The 14757-nt window shown below is 30.7% G+C and overlaps 1 protein-coding gene across 1 annotated transcript in view; it reads right to left on the reverse strand.

The window, feature by feature from the left end:
- The window catches only part of LOC128173857 (kielin/chordin-like protein), a 31203-nt gene extending 16879 nt beyond the window's left edge, over positions 1 to 14324 (reverse strand). Inside the window, exons 1-8 of the mRNA XM_052839539.1 lie at positions 14277 to 14324; positions 13563 to 13608; positions 13340 to 13456; positions 12897 to 13019; positions 12442 to 12567; positions 3368 to 3484; positions 2833 to 2955; positions 2373 to 2498 (exon numbers count right to left, since the gene is read on the reverse strand). Coding sequence (XP_052695499.1) covers positions 2373 to 2498; positions 2833 to 2955; positions 3368 to 3484; positions 12442 to 12567; positions 12897 to 13019; positions 13340 to 13456; positions 13563 to 13608; positions 14277 to 14324 — 826 coding nt within the window. The remainder of the gene's footprint in view (positions 1 to 2372; positions 2499 to 2832; positions 2956 to 3367; positions 3485 to 12441; positions 12568 to 12896; positions 13020 to 13339; positions 13457 to 13562; positions 13609 to 14276) is intronic.
- Positions 14325 to 14757: the final 433 nt, after the last annotated feature.

Below are 14757 nucleotides of genomic sequence, written 5' to 3' on the forward strand. Positions count from 1 at the left end.
GCCCATACCGATACCTGATCTATAATCAACACCAACCGTTTTACGATAATTTTGAGACGCAATGAAAATGAGAAATTAATTGAGACGAAACGATAATATTGAGCCATGACATGTCAATTTTAGAATTATAAAACTGTAAATACATGTATGATGCTTATGAGCATTATTGTCATTATAATGATTATTGCTGAAGTTGTTAAAGCTGGGGAAAGACCCGCACAGTGGGAACAATGGGCAATACCCAGTTATCACATTTATGACAAGTCGATCGTCTTGCAGTACAGTAGTACTGGCCAATCTGGTCTTAATATGATGCATGAAATAAATAATAATTAAGAAATTATTCAATAGTTGTTTGTATTTAGTTTTAAAAACACCCATTTCTATATATTTTAGTGAAAAGAAAACGTTGTTAAAGTACGTGAGTAAGGTTAACACTAAATAAATGGCTAAATCATAACATCCGGTAAGACTAATTTTAAACCCGTTGGTCAACCTGGAAAATTCCGAACTTTTGAAAACTCGAACTGTTGAAACCTCGAACTTTTTCCTCAGTCCCATGGACTTCGAGATATCGAGTTACCTGTATAAGGAAATAAGTTATTTACTTTATGGAATCATACATAAGTGGAAATTAATAATCTTTATCGGTTCTACAATATTCCTTGGAAAGCAAATGTCACAGACATGCCAGAATAATATCATTATTGGCGAAAGACATTTCAAATGTTTTCAACCTAAAGAACTCTCTGAAAAAAAAGCTGTTAGATTCCAAGAAGTGTTTCTAACACTATTTTTTAATCAATTTAATGTATAAATTTCGATATTATTATACTCGTTAAAAGAAATTTCGATAATATAAGTTAAAAATAAGAACTACTTTTCCAACAAAATTAATCATAATAAGTACATAATTCATTTTCTTTCACGTAATATTCTCTAGATCGGAACGCTGTTATAAATTAAAATGGTGTCACATTACATGCATTAAATTTGTATTGTGATGTATTTTTCTGATCCTGAGGCAATTAGTGCGCCAATAAATTTGGGGTCATTTTAGATAATAACACTTTGATGTTTGCATTTGGTAGATTGGTTATCTGCGCCACGATGTAAGTTTTTTACCCGTTATCTTGTGTATATGATGGTACACTTATCAGAATGTGCATACCTAGAATAAGCTTATTATTTATGAAATAAAAGGGCAAAATGTATTTCAATATTTTTGTCGAAATTTGCAGAGGACACTGTTTGCTGTTATTATTTTTGCACCAAATGTTGGCATCATTTAATCTTTCATCGAAACGTTATATAAGGCTTTTGTGACTGCCATAATTTAATAAATCTGACTAAAGCTTGCTTCTAGTTTTAAGATAGTTCTGGAGGGTTTTTAGATTGGTATTGCTGCATCAAATTGCTTTTATCAGTCGATCGTCAGTCTACACAAAACATAATCTTAAATATTGTGTATTGTGAACAACATACATGTAACAGTAGTCTACTTACTTGTGTCATATATTCCAGTCAAGCAAATGAATACGATGTTTATCATACTCACAGTTCATATCGCATATTTTACATATTTTAAACCTATGTTTAAACTTTCTATTGATTTTGTGACATGGATAATTCCTGTTTATGCTTTTAAATCAGCTTTTTACAGCTTTGTATTAGATAAAATAACCTGTTCTGCCAGAACATTGTTGTTTTTGAACATTTATTTTAACTGGATCAAGAGGTTGAACTTGGCTGTGCATGGGCAGATACAAATATCGAGCGGGCGATACACACAAGCTAAAAAAAAACCACACCAACACTCTTACTCTTTTTAAAACATGGTTTATGAATAATTGAATCAAATATCAGAAAACTGTGCCAGTCGAAATATGAAAGTGATACGATCTGAGAATGTAGAAGTACTGTCACTAAACCACAAACATATTTTTTAAGTGACTCAGCATTTGTTATTTTGTTTTTGGATGTTTGTTTGTTTGTTGTTGTTTATTTGTTCTTTTTTTATTTGTTTTGGTTTGCATAACATAACGTCAGTGACATCGAACATTGATAAATGAATATTTATATTAAACCAAAGAATAAACAACTTTGTAATGAAGCATTGGTAATTTATTTTCAATGCAATTTTCATACATTATTAAATATAAACACAGCTTAATGAAGGACAGGCAATTCTTTCAACTAAAAGAAAAATGAAAAATAACTTCAATATCAGTTCTTGATTTTTACAACAAAAATAAAACAAAAATTGATAAAACAATTTTTCTCCTCACCAGAGTTGAAGTTTGGAATATGCAAAACATAATAACTTACATGGGTTATATACTTCGGTCTTGTATGGTTTTACTAGTTGTAACTTGGAGGAGGACAGTACTTGCTGGAGCAGGACACACTTCCGTTAGACTTACAACTACAGGTGTTACATCCGTCTCCTTTAGGGAATTTTTGTCCTACCTTGTATTTCTGACCGTTATATTCACAGGCTACAAAAGACAAAGACAGTTTCAAGTATAAATAAGCTAAACGTGATTTTGTTTTAAACTCACTATACTTTAAATATTAATTTGGCAGGTCTTTCGTTTTGTATCAGGTTACTAAAATATACATTGTGAATGATAACTTTTTTTTTTCATTTTGTATTGTGTAACATTGATTGTACTGTCTAAAAAATCAAGGACGAAGATTTTTCAAGGGTTACATTTCGCAATTAAACGTAGATAAGTCTTTGCGTTTAAAGAGGAATTTAGTTTTAATTCGTTTCATATCGTGGTAATTATGATCTTCTTTTCTCTAACTGTGAGCTGACATTTTACTTACTTGTGATACAGGCCTTCTTAGAGCACCACACACGTCCATTAGATTTACATGAACACTGGTTACAGCCATCGTCAGCGGGGAACTTCTGTCCAACCTTGTATTTTTGTCCGTTGTAGTCACAGACTACAAACAGTAACGTTAATTGGTATCAGAATAGAAAACAAAATATTTTAAACTGAACTTTAATCAAAAATATATGACAAACATGAACCGTATTTTCAAAAAATGGAACAGCTGTTAGTGTTATACATAAATATCTTTGATAATAAATGTATATATATATATATATATATATATATATATATATATATATATATATATATATATATATATATATATATATATATATATATATATATATATATATATATATACCTAAAAGAACACCTACATCTGTGTAATGCTAAAAATATCAATTTCATACCGATATTTTAAAAAATAACTAACTATCAGATTACTTAGTGCTTCAAACCTTAACGATCAAGAACATTCTCTATTTCATGAAAGGATTAGCTTTGAGATTGCGCTAACTTACAGCAGGTTTTCTTTGAACAAGACACGCGTCCTCCAGATTTACACGTACAAGTGTTGCAGTCATCTCCAGCCGGGAACTTTTGCCCCACATTGTATGTCTTTCCTTCGTAGGTACATCCTGTTAGGAAAAAATAACAAAATCATTTATATAACTAAGATTTTTTTTTTATTTCTCTAATAATAAAATTGTGTTGATATAATGACTAGAAGTATTCTTAATCAGTTACCTGGTGGTGGATTAGGTCTGTAATTAGGCCTGTACTTTCCACTAGCCTGCAAATAGAGAGTTTAAAATAATTATTGCTAGTACGCCCGGGTCTAAAACGTACACATAAAAAGCAGTTCGCACATCTATGCTTTATATTCAGATTATCGAATATATAAAGGTATTTTATAGTAGGTAGGTAAACAACTAGAAAACAATATTTGTCGCTGCTATGCTTAATCAATAATCGCTAACAATCCATCAGAAGTATATACAAAACATAGGGCGTTAATAAAAAAAAATGACCTCTAATTGTAAACAAATGGAAAACTAACGTATCGTCGAGGATCCTGTAAACTTTCTACATTTTACTAATCGTCGAAGATTGAAACTTCCTAGATTTGGTTGTGTTTTCTATTAAGCGCTTTTGGCGGAAAACTGCCTGCACTAAATCAAGTACCTCGCCACGTGTGAATGTGTAAGTAGATGTGTAGATACATTCAGAAATGCACTCAATCAAATTTACGCTAACTTGTTGGAAAATCATATTCCGCCAAATATCGTACACTCTAAATAAAGTATTTTTAAGTATATTCTTTCTTTTGCCTCTGTCATATTAATTCAAAATGTAATAACCGCATTATATTATCAGTATGATCTAAAAGGAACTGTCAGCAACGAAAACGATAATATACATGTAACAATATAGACTGTTCAAGGGTTGCAACTATTATTGTAGGTAAACAGCAAGTAATATTCTAGGTAAAAAATATATATAAATAAACTTACAGCGACAGCAGCAACAAACAGAAGAACGAGAAGAAGTTTTCCCTCCATCTTAACAGACTGTGTCAGACTGGTATAGAACCGCTGTAAGACCGGGGTTTTTATAGAAAACTAATTATTCACGATTATTTTGACGGTACCTATTAGAAGGTTTTGGATTATAATTAGACAATAACTAAGCAATTTTACCGTAATTGACATTTAACTTTCATTAAAAAATCTGCATGTCACCTCATTATATTATATATATGGTTTTAAAAAACCCAGTGTACTGGATTCTACGCAGTGTAAATAATGTACTGATTGTGTACTCAAACTTTTTTTTTCATATCTAAAACAAAAAAAAATATATTTTTCATAGCAGATTTGGTTCACTGTTTTAACTCTGTAAAGAAAAAAAGGACCACTAGGACGGCTTCCTCGAAATTCTTTTACAGTATAACAGTTTTGATGGCTAGATAACTTTAAATGATATTTGTACAATAAAATGTTTGATAAAAAACGATTTTTTCATTAAAACAATCAAATGCTCTCTTTGGTGATTCATGTAGTATATGGCGAAAGCGAATTTGCAGAAATATGTAACCCCCGCTTTGATAATCATTTTATTGTTTAATATATATCTTTATTGTAACAACATTTAAAATTAATCATAAATAATAAGAACATTAACAAGGTTGGTGTTGTTGTCCATCAGTAAGATACATTAAACGACAAAGAAAAAAACCGTATTGTCTGAAAAGAGAATTTGAGTCTGACATAATCATTATTATTTTGTTCAGTCCGTATTTATCCGGAAGCGGATGACGATTGTTTTATTGATCAATATCTAGTTGACTGTGTCATGTAGATTTCAGCCATGTCAGTTTCTACTAAACTACATATAGGAATTGGATTCTTTTTTCGTTTGAAAGGGGGACGATGTTGCTCGGTGGATGTAAATAAACACGCATACTGTGGTTTTATAAATCTTTTTCGGTATCAGTTGTGGTGGATAAAGTGAAAATTACTGTTTCACGGATATTTTAATTTGTTGCGAATGATCATAATAGTACAAATTGTAGGTTTAAATTGTATTTCAATGAAATTTAAATTTGTGAATTAAATTATAACGGAATCCGCGAAAATTTGTATTCAACTACATTTTTCTCATTATTTCAATTACAGAATAACTATATAGTGAACTTAGCAGGATTAGATTGGTGGTTGTTGTTAATATTTTGCACAGCATATGTTGTTTAATGGCAATGCGCGCTACCTGTTTATTAATTTTTAAAAGTCTCGCAACATCATGCAAATGCATCGTTCATGACCTGTTGTGGGCACTAAGCAATTTAATTGCTTTATTATTATGTTGTATATACTTTAATAACTAAATGATAAACCACGTATTTTCCCGCACGATACACCATGCACGATTAAAGGCAATGATCAATGGTATAGATGCACAATAGGATAGCATTGCAAACGAAATTTTTGTTGCAGGGACAACAATCACATATAAGTTCGAAGGATATTTTGTAATGATAGCTTTGAACCCGATGGATAAAATGGGTGAATTAGAACACTGATTAAAATTTCCAGTGTCAAACCTTATTTTCAACCAATCATTATGCGTCCTGGAAAATTTTATTTTTAAATTGCATTACTCTGCAAAAATTTGTAGCAATATATTTAAATTGGACGATAAAGCACTCGTATATCAAATAAGTTTGTTTTTCATTTCTGGCCCATTTCCTTTGTTGTTAATATAAATACCTAATTGGTACATTAACATGTATTTTAAATGTCAAAACACATCGGCCGAATGTTTTAGCTTTTAAGTAAATCAGATATGATTTTGACGTGTGGGCATTCTTTATGTAAAAAAAGTCATGCCATGCAAAACTATTATAAAACTCAATGACTATTTACGGAATCTAATAAACAGAACTGAATTCTTGCAATATTTAGAATTACTTTTATGTCAAAAAAAATCTTTCAAAAATAAAAATCCATCAATGCGTATTTTCTTTTCTTTTCAATGCATATTACAAGATAAAGGGTCAATTTTTTTTTTTATAAAAATGCGATTTTTAAGGTAAAAGGTTTTGCTACAACTATAAAAAACGAATTTATTCATAGCATTATGTATTAAAGTACTTGCTCATTATTCTCATATAAACATTAACGCACATGCATAAAATTTTGAAAAGTAATTAGATTATTTAAAGTACATGTCCTTAATTTTAGAAATAACAAAATTTTTAAGTGTATGTGTTGAATTTATATCACCTTTTTAAGGTCTAAAGATGTCACTTATTGTATCTTGTAAAACGTCATTCCATTATCTAGCAGTTTTATACAGATGTAATATGTTTTGCAAAGGTAAACATGGTTTTTGCATTCAAATATTTTACATGTACACAATAATTACATTATTTAAATTACACGTTACATTGATTACCTTACAAAAGTATAATCATAACACATAACTTATTGATACATGCAAATGCATCGATTGATATTTAATGTTAATGCTTCTTAATGCTTTCAATTATACTAAAGTTACCAGAAAAAACAAACAAACCGAACCGAACCGAAAAAGGACATTAAAAAATAAAAAAAAAATAAGTTAAATAAGGATTAATACAGGGAAGAATTTAAAGCAATATGAGCTGCACTTTTAATGCTGATTTTTTTTTTACGAATTTTTTTTCTACCTTAATGACAAAAATATCATGTTTTTTTTCTTTAAATCTGTTCCTGTTAGCCTTATTTTTGTAGAAAATCCATCAAGGAGCCTTAATTGGAGGAAAATTGATTTGTCGTCATGTACAAAATTTGAACTGCTTTATATTCCCTAGAAGATAAATCTTTATTCTGACGAATGTTTTTTTTTTTCCAAATCTTATTTATCATTAAAGTTCAAGTTACATGGAAACTTTGCTTACTAGCACGTTATTGCAGCAAAAATGTTTCTAAAAAAATACGGCTCATATTGCTTTAAGCAGAACTGCAGGAGTCCATTTTTATTTGATGTATGCAAGTTTCGTTGGGTACAGTTTTTTAAATGTTCAAAACAAGTTTATAACCGCTAAATCCTAACTGTTTTAGATAAATGTGATGTTTAATATCTTTCTAAAGACTGGTTAATTTCTGTTTAATAATGCTTGTCGATATGAAATGTTAATATCATACAGTGATAAATTGATTTGGAAAATAAAAACAAGATAAAGGTTACCCCAGGTATCGCCGTGCGACGACAAATGCAGTGCCCAATATATTTTGAACGTTTGGATAGTATTCAGTTTAATAAGTTTGTATATATATAGTGTATTTGTACCTACAGATAATAAATGTTACTCACACACTGCTTAGGAATAAACCTGGAACCTACTTTCTCATACACGGTTACTATTATTGAAAGTTCGGTGCTGTTAGTAGAATAGAACCAAGTGATAAAATAAATGTTAAGAATGTGCAAAAACCACAAGGAAATAATTTCGAAAAGGGAATCACGAAACATTGTTAACTTGGTATCTTTTTTCAATTTGTTTGTTAATGAAGTATAAATCAAAGTACTGACAGTACTGAAAGACGGGGTCTTGAAAGCTTGAATTTGTAATTGTCCGCGTTTTCCTCGAATATGCTTCCAAAAATTATGAGTTTAATTAGGTGTTTCAATCGATGTTAAAATTCAGCTATTTGCAATTGCCTGATACTTTTTCTGAGAAAGTTGGGTGAATAATGTGTGTAAAATGCCCATATGAAGAGAGACACATGTGCTGCACACGGTAAATTAAAAATTAAAAACGTAACAACCGTGCATTATCTCTGAATTAATAGGTCTAATATTGGTGTAAGATATTTACGGATTGGAGAAAGATCAGCTAAGTATCTGATGATAGACATCAAGATATTGATGAAGTATTTTGTTTAAATCATGAATGTGACTGGTTTTGTCCATTATAAAGTTTTGAGAAAAGTGTAAACTTATATCTCATAACATTAACAAAAAATTATGTTCCTCGATCGATAAGATTGTATATATTGTTTGATGTATTGGTCATCCAAAATGTTTAATCTACATAGATTTTGCTCACAATGCATTGTTCATAATTTAAATCCAGTTTAATTAACTAAAGAGTCAATGAAAGAAAAAGCAAATTCAGACTTGCTTTTATTTTCTATGTACGAAATTCCATTAGATATAAACAGCAACCACACCGCAAGTAGACTGGAAACCATTGAAACACCTATTTAATATATAAGACAGCTGTGTATAACCCGTCCAGATTTTAACTTCGGCTCGGGCATTAAGTTTGGTACTATTCAGGTGATAGATTGTTAAAATAAAATTCACATCTTTTCAAAAATGGCACATTGCGTTTGGGAACCTTACTTTCGATTCGATCGACCTACAACCTTTTATATTGTTTAATGAGCTCGTCTACCAGCTGAATCGTCAACGGCGTTGTCATTCAGTTATGTAACTGATCCAAAGAATCGCTACAACTATTGGATCAGAGCAAGAATATTTTTTATCAATAAAACTATTTGTTTATTTTCTTTATAGAATTTGGTTTATACATAGAGGACTTAAAAAGATTTATTGCTTGTTTTTATAATATATATTTACTGAAATGCATGAAAACTTTCTGCACTATTTTCTTACGCGTTGACTCATTTCATGTGATCTACGCGTGCCTTCCGGTTTAAGAATTCGGCTGACAATAAACTAATAGACGGTGTCACGTGACCCCCTCTAAAAACGAATGAAACGTCATGTCAAGAATGAGTATAACAAAAGACATGGCAGAAGTTTCCTCAGTCAAGTAAACCATATTCAAAGGAGAAGACCGGTCAGCAGAAGATGCTTACCCCTCCTAGTCACCTGATCTTACCTCTATCTTTTCAGAGGTCCGTGTTGCTTTACTTTAAATTTGTATTTCATTTTATATATTTTGAGATGGTTGACAGTTTGTTGTTGTCATTTTTCATCATAAAAAAACATCTACAAAACAAATTTAAAATGCACTGCAGTTTTTATCCTGACATAAAAAATCCGCCCCCGACGTCGAGGCGAATATAACTATATAACGACTTTTAAATACAATGTAGTCATGTTTTTGCGAATCAAAAATGAGCATGTGTATATGATTTTGCTCAATTTCTATTCTAAAGTTTCTTTCCTTTATTACCAATGCATAAAGTGCTAATCATTCGGAAAGGAAAGGAAACGGTATCTTTTTGTCAACATGCCAATGATGTGTGTTTGTTTGCTTTTGTTCCCAAAAAGAAATACTGTAAAACAACTTTTATTCCAGGGCTAGAAACTTTTGGGAGATTCGCCAATAGTTCTCGCCGCGAACCAGTATCTGTGGTAATAACAACACTTTTGTTGATAATACCTTGTTGCTAAAAAGGTGTCGCTGCAAACGTTTTTATATCAGGTAGCTTGCAAAATAAAGATGTCGCAAATAAAAGTTGGTTTACAGTAATTCTGATGAATATCGAGTATTTTTGTCATTAAAAGGAGTTGTTTAACGTCAAGATCTAGTAAATGAAAGATGCCTGCATGTTTATAAAATTTATGATAAAGATTCTTTCAATGATACTTCATAAAAATAGCTTTGTTTGATAGGGTGTACCGGGGCTAAAATTTTCGGAAAACACAATAAAAATAAAGATTTAAACTGTTATTTTCAATGAAATATGAACGATATAAGGAACAAATTTACGAGTTTTGTCCATTTTTGATTCATAAAATATATCTGGAAAGCCTACAGTCTCTCCAAAATTTGAATTAAACAAGCTATTGACCTCCTCTTTAAATTGATGTTAAATTGAATATAGGTATCAGGATTACTTATACAATGATTTAACATAGAATGTCAAGAAATTGTTTAATTTTCTACATAAATCCTTAAACGCCGTAAAGTACGCGGAAACGATTCTTTAAATCAATTATGGCGTCATAATGGTTCCAGCACCAAAAGCACTCTGGAATTATTTAAAAGATCTTGACCTTAAGTATGTTTTTATTTTCACAATCAAACTAGAAAAAAAAGAAATTTCGATAATATTAGTTAAAAGATAAAGAACTACTTTATCCATAAAATGTAATCTTAATCATTACGAAATTCACCGGTTTTCAATGGTATATGCTCTGAAGGAGTATTCTGTTTTAATTTAAAATGTTGTCACGTTACATGCATTATTTTGTATCTTGATGTATTTCTCTGATGCTACGGCAATTAGCGCACCAATAATTTTAGATAATTAGTGCATATCAAATTTGTTTCTGTTTCTACGAGCATGGTCGCCTGGGTTTGGTAGATTGGTTATCGGTGCTACGATGTCAGTTTTAAACCCGTTATCTTGAGTATATGATTGGACACGTATCAGAATATTTGAAATAAAAGCACAAAATTGATTTCGAAACTTTTATCGTAATGTGTAGAGAAAATTGTTTACTGTTATTTGTTTGCACTAAATGTTAGCGTCACTGAACCTTTCATGAATAAATATAATCAAATACTGCTTCTTGTTTAATGATAGTTCTGGAGAGTATCAGATTAATGTTGTTGGATCAAAGGACTATATATATGGTTTGAGCCTAAAATGGCCCCCGAAAAAGAACATTGTCATTTTACTGTAATTCTTTGTTTTATTTGTACAAAAATCATTTGAAGTTTTTTCATAATTTTCATTTTGATTTTAAATGCCCACAATTTAAAAATATGACATCATAAAGTTTACCATGTCCCGCCATTTTCTCATTTTTAGCATAAAACGGCTTGTTTTGAGGCAGTTTTTCTTTAAGGAAACATTGAGCGACTGCATGAACAAACAAAATATTTTCACCAAAGATGTATCTTTCCAATACTTATAAGTGACAAAAAGTTCGTTTTTGTTCAAAGAGTCGCTCTATGTTTCCCATTCGAAAAAAGATAAGAAAAATGTCAATTTTTGATTGATTTTGATTGAAATATAAAAATAGCGTCATTTCTGACGTCATATACTGCCAGTGAGTGTATATAAATCAAATAAATTTTTGAAAAACATATTTCATGTCAACTCTTTTATAAAATAACACAACAAAGAAATGTACCTGAATCATTTTAAAAATATCGAATTTTGGGGGCCAAATTTGACTAAAATCATATATAGTTCTTTATAGCATTTTAATATGTCGATCGTCAGTCTACATATTACTAGATCTTAAGTATTGTATATTGTAAACCACACAACACCACTCTACTGAATTGTGTCTTATATTCTAATCACAAGCAAAGGAATGGAATGCTTATCCTTTCCACAGCTCCTATCACATATTTCACATATGTTACACGTATGTTTGAAATTTATTGTTGATTTTGTGACGCTTCCATAATTCCTATTTATGTATTTCTGTTATTTTTTTTTAACTTTGCACTAGACACAATAAACTTGTCTGCCAGAACCCTGGTGTTTTTGAACATATTTTTATTTGGTCTGATCTAGAGGTTTAGATTGGCTGCGCATGGGAAGCTACATATATTAAGCGTGTAATACACACTAGCAAGAAAACACCAACGCTTTATCTCTTTATAAACATGGTTTATGAATAATTGATCCGAATTTTAACAAATCGGGCCAATCGAAATATGAAAATGAAATGATCTGCGAATATAAAAGGATTTTCATTAAATCAGACAAAAACGTTTTTTTCCAGCTGACTCAGTATTTGTTATTTTTTTCCTTGTCTTTTTTATTACATAAAAATAGGGACATCGTACATTGATATATGAACATTTTAATCAATCCAAAGAATAAACAACTTTGTAATGACGCATTGATAATTTATTTTAAATACAGTTTTCATATATCAATAATGCATTAAAATATAAACACAGCTCGTTGTAAGACAGGCAATTCGTTCACCTAAAAGAAAAATGAGAAATAACTTCAATATAAGTTTTTGATTTGCACCACAAAAATAAAACAAACACTGATAAAACATTTTTTCTGCTCAACAGAGTTGGGGTTTGGACTATGCAAAACATTACAACTAACTTGGGTTATATGTCTCTGTCGTGTATGGTTTTACTAGTTGTAACTTGGAGGAGGACAGTGCTTGCTGGAGCAGGACACACTTCCGTTAGACTTACAGCGACAGGTGTTACATCCGTCTCCTTTAGGGAATTTCTGGCCTACCTTGTATTTCTGACCGTTATATTTACAAGCTACAAAAGACAAAGACAGTTTTAAGTATTAATAAGCTAAGCGTCATTTTGTTTTAAACTTTATATACTTTAACTAAATATTAATTTGGCAGGTCCTTCGTTTTGTATCAGGTTACTGAAATATACATTGTAAATAATAACTTTTTTTTTTATATTGTGCAACATTGATTGTACTGTATAAAAAAGGAAGGACGTAGATTTTTCAAGGGTTGCATTTCGCAATTGAACGTAGGTAAGTCTTTGCGTTTAAAGAGGAATTTAGTTTTAACTCGTTTCATATCATGATAATTATCTTCTTTTCTCAAACTGTGAGCTGACATTTTACTTACTTGTGATACAGGTCTTCTTGGAGCACCACACACGTCCATTAGATCCACATGAACACTGGTTACAGCCATCGTCAGCGGGGAACTTCTGTCCAACCTTGTATTTTTGTCCGTTGTAGTCACAGACTACAAACAGTTACGTTTATTGGTATCAGAATAGAAAACAAAATATTTTAAACTGAACATTACTTTGAAAAATGACAAACATGAAATTATTTTCAAAAAATGCAACAACTATTAGTTTTATACATGAAAATCTTTGATAATAAATGTATCTATATCAAATAAACTATTATTCCTTAGTGAAACCTATATCCTTTTTATGATAAAAATATCAATTTCATACCGATATCTCCAGATTACTTAGGACTTCAAACCTAAACCTTAATGATAAAATACATTCTCCAATACATTAAAGGATTAGCTTTGATATTGCGATAACTTACAGCAGGTTTTCTTTGAACAAGACACGCGTCCTCCAGATTTACAGGTACAAGTGTTGCAGTCATCTCCAGCAGGGAACTTCTGTCCCACATTGTATGTCTTTCCTTCGTAGGTACATCCTGCAGTGAAGAAATAAGAAAATCATTTATAAAACTAAGCTTTTATTTATTTCTCCAATAAAAGAATTGTGTTGATAAATTGACAAAAAGTATTCTTAATCAGTACCTCGTGGTGGATTAGGTCTGTAATTAGGCCTATACTTTCCACTAGCCTGCAAACCGAGAGTTTAATATAATTATTGCTAATACGCCTTGGTCTAAAACGTACACGTAAAAGCGGTTCGCACATCTATGCTTTATATTTTTTTGGTATTTTATAGTTGTAAAAGGTAGATAAACAACTTTAAAACAATACTTGTCGCTGCTATGCTTAATCAATAAACGCTAACAATCCATCAGAATTATATACAAATCATAGGGCGTAGATAAAAAAGGGACTTCGAATTGTAAACAAATGAAAAACTAATCGTCGAGAAACTTCCTAGATTTGGTTGTGTATGCTATTAAGCTTTTTTGGCGGAAAACAACCTGCGCTAAATCAGATACCTCGCCAGATGTGAAATATATAAGTAGATGAGTACATGTAGGTAAGTTCAGAAATGCACGCGATAAAATCCACGCTAACTTGTTGATGAATTATATTCCGCCTATCGTTCACTCTAGATATAGTGTTTTTAAAGTATATTCTTTATATTGCTTCTGTCGTATTAATTAAAGATGGAATAATCGCATCATATTATCACTATGATCTAAAAAGAAGTGTCAGCAACGAATACGATAATATACATGTAACAATTAAGACTGTCCAAGTGTTGCAACTAATATATTAGAAAAACAGCAGGTAATATTCTAGGTAAAAAAAATATATAAATAAACTTACAGCGACAGAAGCAACAAACAGAAGAACGAGAAGAAGTTTTCCCTCCATCTTAACAGACTGTGTCAGACTGGTATAGAATTGCTGTAAGACGGGGAGTTTTATAGAAAACCAATTATTCAGGATTATTTTGACGGTACCTAATAGCAAGTTTTGGATTTTGATTAGACAATAACTAAGCAATTTTAACGTAATTGACATTTTACTTTCATAAAAAAAATGCATGTCACCTCAATATTTTAATGATTTAAAAAATAATCCAGTGTACTGGATTTTACGCAGTGCAAAAGACTGGAATGATTTTGTACTTGAGCCTTTTTTCATATCTAAAACATAAAAAGGACAAAAAACCTTATTGTTTGATAAGAAAATTTGAGTCTGACATAATCATGATTTTTTGATCATTCCGTATTTATTCTGAAGCTTGTGGCGATTTTTGTTAACAATTTTTGGTTAATAAACTGCCTTAACTGAGTCTTGTAAA

The sequence above is a fragment of the Crassostrea angulata genome, chromosome 2, assembly GCF_025612915.1.
Source record: "Crassostrea angulata isolate pt1a10 chromosome 2, ASM2561291v2, whole genome shotgun sequence".
In the NCBI taxonomy this organism is placed as follows: domain Eukaryota; kingdom Metazoa; phylum Mollusca; class Bivalvia; order Ostreida; family Ostreidae; genus Magallana; species Magallana angulata.